Source organism: Carlito syrichta, unplaced genomic scaffold, assembly GCF_000164805.1.
Source record: "Carlito syrichta isolate Samal-C Ts95f unplaced genomic scaffold, Tarsius_syrichta-2.0.1 Scaffold288164, whole genome shotgun sequence".
Lineage (NCBI taxonomy): Eukaryota > Metazoa > Chordata > Mammalia > Primates > Tarsiidae > Carlito > Carlito syrichta.
In genome coordinates this window covers 23,057-32,560 of record NW_007232260.1, presented here as the reverse complement: position 1 = coordinate 32,560, position 9,504 = coordinate 23,057, and the positions used below count along the sequence as shown (strand labels likewise).

Here is a 9,504-nt window from a genome sequence, read left to right as displayed (position 1 = left end):
GATACCCAGCTAGTTTTTTTATTTATTGTAGAGATGAGGTCTCGCCAAGTTCCCCAGGTTGGTCTTGAACTCATGGACTCAGGCAATACTCTTACCTCCACCTCCCAAAATGCTAGGATTACAGGTGTAAACCACTCACCTCAGCTATTTTTTTTTTTTTTTTTTTTTTTTTGAGACAGAGTCTCACTCTGTCACCCAGGCTGGAGTGCAGTGTCATGCTCACGGCCACCCAGCCTAAACCTGCTGGGCTCAGGCAATCCTTCTGCCTCAGCCTTCCAAGTAGCTTGAACTACAGGCATGTGCCACCATGCCCGACCAATTTTTCTTAATTTATTACAGAGACGATGTCTCATCGAGTTGCCCAGGCTGTTCTTGAATCCCTGGGCTCAGGCAATCCTCTCACCTTCATCTCCCAAAGTTCTGGGATTACAGGCATAAGCCACCAAGCCCAGCTTAATAGGTGTATTTATTTATTTATTTATGGTTTTGGGGTTTGTTTGTTTTTGAGTCAGAGTCTCATTCTGTTGCCCAGGCAGGATGCAGTGGCACACTCACGGCCACTGCAGCCTCAACTTGCTGGGCTCAGACGATCCTTCTTCCTTAGCCTTCCAAGTAACTGGATCTATAGGCGTGCGCCATCACACCCAGCTAATTTTTCTTGATTTATTGTTGAGGCCTCACCAAGTTATCCAGGCTGGCCTCGAACTCTTGGGCTCAGGTAATCCTCTCACCTCAGCCACCCAAAGTGCTGGGATTATAGGCATGAGCAACCGTGCCCAGCTTAATAGGTTTATTTTTTTATTGAACATAGTCTTATACTCATCAGCATGTCTGTCCATTCTTTTCTTTTCTTTTCTTTTTCTTTTTGAGTTGGAGTCTCACTCTGTCACCCAGATTGGAGTGCAGTGGCATGCTCAGTCACTGCAGCCTTGATCTGCTGGGCTCAGGTGATCCTTCTGCCTCAGCCTTGCAAGTAGATGGAACTACAGACAAGCACTACCATGCCCTGCTAATTATTTTATTTATTGTACAGATGCGGACCGGCCAAGTTGCCCAGGCTGGTCTCAGATCCCTGAGCTCAGGCATTCCCCTCGCCTCTGCCTCCCAAAGTGCTGGGATATCAGATATGAGTCACCGTGCCCAGCATTTTTTGTTTTTTTTTAGTTGAGTCTTACTCTATCACCCAGGATGGAGTGCAGTAACAGACTAACGGCCACCGCAGCCTCAACCTGCTATGCCCAAGTAGACTGTTGAACAGAGGCAAGACATAATGAAAGTCATGTTTTGTTTGTTTGTTTGCTTTTTTTTTTTTTTTTTGAGTTGGAGTCTCACTCTGTCGCCCAGACTGGAGTGCAGTGGCCGTTCCCAGCCACCGCAGCCTAGACCTGCTGGGCTCCAGCGATCCTTCTACCTCAGCCTTCCAAGTAGCTGGAACTACAGGAGCGCGCTACCACACCTAGCTACTTTTTTTGATTTATTGTAGAGATGAGGTCTCACCAAGTTGCCCAAGCGGGTCTTGAAGCCGCGAACTCAGGCAATCCACTCACCTCAGCCTCCCAAAGCGCTGGGATTACAGGCTGAGCCACCGAGCCCGGCTAATAAAAATTTTAAAAGTCCAGCTTGGGCAACAGGGTGAGAACTTGTCTCTACCATAAATAAATAAATAATTAGCTGGGTGTGGTGGCGTATGCCTGTCGTTCCAGCTACTTGGAAGGCTGAGACAGAAGGATTGTCCGATCCCAGCAGTTCGAGACTGTAGTGGCTGTGAGCATGCCACTGCATTCCAGCCTGGGCAACAGAGTGATACTCCAACTCAAAAAAAAAAAAAGAATGCAGGGCCCAATGGCTCATGCCTATAATCCCAGCACTTTGGGAGGCTGAGGCGAGAGGATTGCCTGAGCCCAGGGGTTCAAGACCAGCTTGGGCAACTTGAGGAGACCTCGTCTCTATAACAAACCAAAAAATTAGCCGGATGTGGTGGCATATGCCTGTGGTTCCAGCTACTTAGAAGTCTTGAGGCAGAAGGATCACCTGAACCCAGCAAGTCGAGTCTGAGGTGGCTGAGCATGCCACTGCACTCCAGCCTGGGTGACAGAGTGACACTCCAACTCCAAAAAAATAAAAAATATAATAAAATAAGTCATTGGGTTTGGTGGCATGTACCTGTAGTTCTGGTTACTTGGAAGGCCGAGGCAGAAGGATCGTCTGAACCCAGCAGGTCAAGGCTTCAGTGTCCATGAGTGTGCCACTGCACTGTAGCTTGGGTGACACACAGTGAGATTCCGACTCAAAAAAAATATCCCACTGAGTGCAGTGGCCCATGCATGTAATCCCAGCACTTTGGGAGGCAGAGGCAAGAGGATTGCCTGAGCTCATGGGTTCGAGACCAGCCTAGGCAACATGGTGAGACCTCGTCTCTACAAAAAATCAAAAAATTAGCCAGGTGTGGTGGCGCATGCCTGTGGTTCCAGCTACTTGGAAGGCTGAGGCAGAAGGTTTGCCTGTGCCTAGCAGGTCGAGGCTGCGGTGGCTGTGAGTGTGCCACTGCACTCCAACCTGGGCAAAACAGTGAGACTCCGACTCAAAAAAAAAAAAAAAATCCCAACACTTTGGGAGGCAGAGGTGAGATGACTGCCTGAGCCCACAGGTTCGAGACCAGCCTGGGCAACTTGGCAAGACCCATCTCTACAATAAATCAAAAAATTTCCAGGCATGGTAGCATATGCCTGTAGTTCCAGCTACTTGGAAGGCTGAGGCAGAAAGATCACCTGAGCCCAGCAGGTCTAGGTTGCGGTGGCTGTGAGCATGCCACTGCACTCTACCCTGGGTGAAACAGTGAGACTTGGACTCAAAAATAAATAATAAAAATTTTTTAAAAAATGATTGGTGGAGGAGAAGGAAAAGAGCAATATGAGGGTCCCAGGATCACAGGAAGAAAGGCCAGTTCAAGGATAAGAGTCAGGAAAGCTGACTGTATTCTCTTTCCTGTGCATGCCTACCCCTAGTCACTGGTCAGAACTGCTGTGGGCTGGATGGCCACAGAAGGATTCAAGGATTCAGAAAATGGGAAAGGCAGTGGTGAGGCAGACCAGACAAATATATGGTCACCATATTTATGTTTACATGTACATAGAATCCACATAAATCGCACGTCTACACATGAGAAGGGGTACAGGCAGTTTGAAGATACCTGGAGCAAGGCCCTTGCTGAACACTGATGTTGCAGGCACTCAGCTGAGGCCCACAGGGGAGGGTGGCAGGGACAGGAGTTGAAGTACAGTCTTCAGGGCAGAGAGGTGGGCAGCCGTGTGGACAGTCCTCTGGGAAAGGGTGGGCCTCCTGAGGATGGGCCAGGGCAGCCAGACGCTGCTGTACACACTCAGCTGTCAGCCGTGCTTCTGGATCTGGGTCCCAACAGTCCTCTAGGAGCTCCCTCAGCCCACTGGGGTCCTGGGAGAAATGACCAGGAGGCGAGCTTGACCCCAGGATCTTAGGTGGCCCCAGGGTTAAAAGGTACTGTCAATGACCATCACTATCCTCTTTTCAACACCCTTCTTCTGATCCTTCCTGGAGTCTCCCTTCTCTCCCCCTCACCGAAACCCAGTCCTCTGAGTCTTGTTCCCTATGAGATAGGCTCTCTGGGTGGCTTCTATACCTCTGAGAAGCTAATTCAGGATGAGGGTTTGTTTGTTTTTTTGAGTTGGAGTCTCACTCTGTCACCCAGACTGGAGTGCAGTGGCTGCTCCCAGCCACTGCAGCCTTGACCTGCTGGGCTCTGGTGATCCTTCCGCCTCAGCCTTCCAGTAGCTGGAACTACAGGCGCGTGCTACCACGCCCGGCTCACTTTGATTTATTGTAGAGATGAGGTCTCGCCAAGTTGCCCAGGCGGGTCTCGAACCCGCTGGCTCAGGCAATCCACTCACCTCAACCTCCCAAAGGCGGGGGATTACAGGCTGAGCCACCAAGCCCAGCTAGGTGATGGTTTAATATGCTAGTGGGAATTTTTTTTTTCATTGTTGTCCAGGCTGGAGTGCAGTGGCATGCTCACGGCCACCACAGCCTTGACCTGCTGGGTTCAGGTGATCCTTCTGCCTCAGCCTTCCAAGTAGCTGGCACCACAGGCATGTGCCACCACACTCAAGCTAATTTTTTAAATATTTTATTGTAGAGAAGAGGTCTTGCCATGTTGCCCAGGCTGGTCTTGAACCTGTGGGCTCAAGTAATCCTCTTGCCACCGCCTTCCAAAATATTGGGATTATAGGCATGAACCATGGAGCTAAAGGGAAATTATTCTCCTGCCACTCAAGCAACCAGGGTCTCCTGCAAATAATGCCTGGTTTCTGTTATCTAACCCAACAGACACTTGTGTTGTGGAAATTTCAGACCAGATAGGAGAAAGACCATTCTGTTAGGAAATTATTCATGCAGACCCATAAACTTTCAGTGTGAGGCCACTACTTTAAGTAATTTTTTTTTTGAGTTGGAGTCTCACTCTGTTGCTCAGACTGGAGTGCAGTGGCATACTCACAGCCACCCCAACGTTGACCTGTTGGGCTCTGGCGATCCTTCCGCCTCAGCCTTCCAAGTAGCTGGAACTACGGGCGCATGCTGCCAAGCCCGGCTAATTTTTATTTTATTGTAGAGATGACATCTCGCCAAGTTGCCCGGACTGGCCTCAAACTGCCGACTCAGGCAATCCACTCACCTCAGCCTCCCAAAGTGCTGGGATTACAGGCTGAGCCACTGAGCCCAGCCTGCTTTAAGTCTTTATATTTAGAACAGTGAACTAGGGTCACAGAAGAAACATGGATGTATAAGACAAAATGAGGAATTTTTTTTTAGTTGGAGCTCACTCTGTCACCCAGGCTGGAGTGCAGTGACATGCTCATGGCCACTGCAGCCTCAACCTGCTGGGCTCAAGTGATCTTTCCGCCTCCGCCTTCCAAGTAGCTAGAACTACAGGTCACCATGTGCAGCTATTTTTTTTTTAAATGCAGGGTTTATTGAGAGGACAGAAAAGCTCCCAGGGAGGGAGTGGACCCAAAGGGATTGACCATGAGGAATTACTGAATAAAATTTTGGGCTCCACTATACCAGGAAAGACACCATCTCAAGGTCAGAGCTCAGAGCAAGAGCAAATCCAGGGAGAAGGTGACTAAAGAACAGGACTAACTGATGATAGAGAGGAGACAGGTAGAGCAAGGCTGAGCAAGGTGTGTGTCTCAAGTAGATAGGACGGGCTATGTGAGACTTAGGGTAGAAGAGGATGAACTGAGGGCTAGAACAAGTTTGCCCAGTTCCAGCAGTTCCAGAATGGTGGGAGATGGGAGGAGATAGGAGTAGACAGACTAGCTCTGGAGGAAAATGCTTTGAAGGCCATGCCCAGCCCCCACTCTCCAGGTGCCCAGCCCACCAGTTTGGTCCTCTTACTGTGGCAAAGCAGTACCAGGTGGATGGGATGTAGGGACGCCTTCTCTCCTCCACTGCCAAGGCCCATAGCTCACAGGCGGTGGGTGTACTGCCCAGTTCTGCCTCATAGGCCAGTTGGAAGGGTGGTGGTCTGTGGTCTGGGGGAAGGTATAGGGGATGGGTATTTAGCCCTGGGGTGCCTCCTGTGTAGAGAGCCCAAGGGGACGAAGATCGGGCCTTTCTGGAGACCAGGCCAGGTAGTGGGTGGGCCTAGCATGGGTGGGTGGGGTACCAGGTGAGGGACTGTGCCATCCATCCTTACCAGGCCTCAAATCTGAGCAGCGGCTCAGGATTTCCCACAGGAGCAGAGCCAGAGAGTAAACATCAGCTCTCTGAAGGGCCGTTCCCCAGTCCTGTAGATCCAGAGTCTTGTCCAAGAGCTCTGGCGCCATGTACCTCTGGGTGCCAGCCTAGAGAGCAAGGTGTGAAGAGCCAGGAATCATCTCTGTGGCAACCCTCACTGCGGCACTGGTCCATGCAACATCCCCAACCACAGACTCAGCAATGTCCCAAATGCTAGAGGTACCACTGCACTGTTGCCACAGCAACAGCTGCATCTCTATCAGCAGTACCACCATCACCCTGGGCCTCATCCTTATCCAGAGTACTCACCTCCATGATGGCAGCTGGGCCTCGAGGTTGAGTAGGGGCCCATGCAGGGGGCTGAGCGAGGCCAGGGAGCACTAAGGCAAGGCCCAGGTCTCCAATGGCACATGACCCATCTTCCCGGATGAGTACATTCTGGCTGCTCAGATCCCGGTGGGCAATACCTGGTTTGTACTGGCCTGTGGGGGAATTCAAGATTCAAAGGAGACAGATCTTTTGCCTCTCTCTTTTGACCCAATCCTACCTCTCCAAACTAAGGGAGAATCAGAAACACAGCAATGTGGCTCCCTGACTCCCTATACCCGGCTCACCCACCATCCTGCCAGCGCTCCTCATGGAGAAATGCCAGGCCCTTGGCCAGGGACAGTGCCATCCGCAGGGAACTTCCCCAGTCACTGGTGTGCTGAGTCAAGTGGTGGCACAGGGAGCCCTGGGGAAAAGCAGAGAGAAGAGGGTGGCACACAGAGCTGGATGTGGCTGACTCATCCAAGGGAGTACAGGTCAACTGACAGCCTTCTCTCTGCATCTCTCCAGCAGACAGACACACCGACAGACCTGGACCAAGATAACAGGCAGAGGAGGAATAAGAATGTGCTTCAAAAAAAAAAGAATGTGCTTCAGTCAGACTGACTGGAAAAATACTCATTCTAGGACAAGGGTACTTGAGCACTTACTGTGGTCCAGGCATATGCACATGGCCACTTATAATGCTCATGACAATCCTAGAAGTTAGGTTACTCCTATTATCTCCATTTTACAGATGAGGAGTTTTAGAGAGTGCTAACTAAATGTGTTTGATGTCAGTTGGTGAGAAAGAAGTGGAGCTTGAATTCAAGCAGTCTGGCTTAAGAGTCACTTAATGTTAACCTTATAGTGACTCAGAAAACTCAGGGACAAGACAGAGAAACAGAGGAGGTAGGGCAAGCTATTCAGGGTCATCCCTCAGCAACCACTTTGCCTGAGGTGTCAGGCCTGTGTAGACAGGAATGGGTAGAGCCAGGGGACAGCAGAATAGCAGGTGGGAAGCAAGTGGGAATTGGAGAGAAAAGACCAAGCGAATCCCTCATTTAACAAATGCTGTCAAACACTTTCTTTCTTTTTTGAGTTGGAGTCTCACTCTGTCGCCCAGGCTGGAGTGCAGTGGTATGCTCATGGCCACCGCAGCCTCAACCTACTGGGCTCAGGCGATCCTTTCGCCTCAGCCTTCTGAGTAGCTGGAACTACAGGCGCATGCTACTACACTCAGCTAATTTTTGATTTATTGTAGAGATGAGGTCTTGCCAAGTTGCCTGGACTGGACTTGAACACGTGGGCTCAGGCAATGCACTTGCTTCAGCCTCCCAAAATGCTGAGATTACAGGTTGAGCCACAGTGCCCAGCCAACTGTCAAGTACTTTCAGAGTGCCAACAACTGTGCTCAGACACCAAGATAGCTCAGGGACAAGTAAAAGATAATGACAACATGTCAACATAGATATGCAGGAAACCCCAAGATGGGAAGAGAAAATGAGTGTCATGGGGCATGAAGCAGTGACTGCCTGGGGAAATCAGAGGAAGTTAAACAAAGACAGTGAGTTGTGAGATGGGCCAGGAGGTATGTGGTCACAAAGAGGGAACTTGCCAGAATTCAAGAGTTCAGAGGTGCAAGAGCTGTAGGTGCTGATAAAGTCCAGGGAGGAGCCGGGCTCGGTGGCTCAGCCTGTAATCCCACGCCTTTGGGAGGCTGAGGTGAGTGGATTGCCTGAGCCCGCGGGTTTGAGACCCGCCTGGGCAGCGAGACCTCATCTCTACAATAAACCAAAAAATCAGCCGGGCGTGGTAGCGCATGCCTGTAATTTCGGCTACTCGGAAGGCTGAGGCGGAAGGATCGCCGGAGCCCGCAGGTCGAGGCTGCGGTGGCCGGGAGCAGCTACTGCACTCCAGTCTGGGCGACAGAGTGAGACTCCAACTCCAAAAAAAAAAAAAAAAAAGTCCAGGGAGGGACCACAGTATTGGGCACTGTGATAGGTTGAAGAGGTTGAACTACATACAATGAGATGGAGTGAATTGTGGGAGCTCTTCTGCATGGAGAGAGACAAAGATAGTTCTGATGGAGAGTAAACAGGAGACACAATGATGAGAAGCTAGCCTCTAGTCACACAGATGGGGCAAATGACTTTCCTTTTTTGGGGGGAAGACAGGAGTCTCACTCTGTCACTCAGGCTGGAGTGCAGTGGTATGCCCTCAGCCACCATAGCCTCGACCTGCTGGGCTCAGGTGATTCTTCCACCTCAGCCTTTCAAATAGCTGGAATCACAGGCATGCGCCACAATGCCTGGCTAATTTTTTTTTATTTTTCATAGAGACAAGGTCTCGCCAAGTTGCCCAAGCTGATCTCGAACCCCTGGTCTCAGGAAATTCTCTTGCCTCTACCTCCCAAAGTGTTGGGATTGCAGGCGTGAGCCACTGCGCCTGGCTCCTGTTTTTTTTTTAGATTGAAAAATATAGTTTATTTAAAAGGTAAATTAGAGAGAGAGAGAGAGAGATTCACCTTCCCAAGGCAGGGAAGGAAGCCAAACCCAGGAAATATGTCGATGGTCATAGCTCAAAGAGCACATGGTCACACTAGAGTCTAGGAAGGCTTTTTCTAAGCCACATGTGGATCATACTGCCTATCTCATCGTGTGTTCCTGAAGGGTAAGTTTGAAAATGGGTTTTTTTGACTGGGTGCAGTGGCTCACGCCTATAATCCCAGCACTTTGGGAGGCCATGGTGACGCATGCCTATAGTTCCAGCTACTTAGAAGGCTGAGGCGGCAGGATTGCCTGAGCCCAGCAGGTAGAGGCTGCGGTAGCCGTGAGCATACCACTGCACTCCAGCCTGGGTGACAAGAGTGAGACTCCAACTTAAATAAATAAATAAATAAAAATAAAGTGACTAGTGTAATACTGAGCATGAGGTACATGGGAAGTGGAATAGAAATTAAAAACATCCCAAATCTGTAGCAGGCCCATGAGACCCAGTGTTGTCTGGCCTCTGCCTATCTCTTTCTTTTCTTCCTTATTGCTCACTGTTCTCCCTCTCAAGTTGTTTTTTTTTCTGAGTCAGTGTCTCTGTCACCTAGGCTGGAATACAGTGGCATGATCATGGCTTACCACAGCCTCAACCTCCTGAGCTCATGCAATTCTTTCACGTTAGCCTCCTGAGTAGCTGGGACTACAGGTACCAACATGCCCAGCTAAGTTTTTAAAAATTTTTATTCTTTGTAGAGCTGAGGTCATGCTATGTTGCCCAGGCTGGTCTCAAACTCCTGGACTCAAGCAATCCTCTCACCTTGGCCTCCAGGCATGAGCCACCACACCTGGCTCAAGTCACTTTTTTTTTTGAGTCGGAGTCTTACTCTGTCGCTCAGGCTGGAGTGCAGTGGCACACTCATGGCCACCACAGCCT

At 50.1% G+C, this 9,504-nt stretch overlaps 1 protein-coding gene across 2 annotated transcripts in view; it reads right to left on the bottom strand.

Annotated features, from left to right (window-relative positions):
• Positions 1-2,958: 2,958 nt before the first annotated feature.
• The window catches only part of AMHR2 (anti-Mullerian hormone receptor type 2), a 9,782-nt gene continuing 3,236 nt past the window's right edge, over positions 2,959-9,504 (bottom strand). Inside the window, exons 7-11 of one of the 2 annotated variants that reach the window (XM_008053446.2) lie at positions 6,391-6,505; positions 6,082-6,254; positions 5,732-5,879; positions 5,431-5,567; positions 2,959-3,450 (exon numbers count right to left, since the gene is read on the bottom strand). In XM_008053446.2, the coding sequence (XP_008051637.1) occupies positions 3,154-3,450; positions 5,431-5,567; positions 5,732-5,879; positions 6,082-6,254; positions 6,391-6,505 (870 nt within the window). In that variant the 3' untranslated portion in view covers positions 2,959-3,153. The remainder of the gene's footprint in view (positions 3,451-5,430; positions 5,568-5,731; positions 5,880-6,081; positions 6,255-6,390; positions 6,506-9,504) is intronic. The other variant, XM_008053447.2, reaches the window with a different exon arrangement.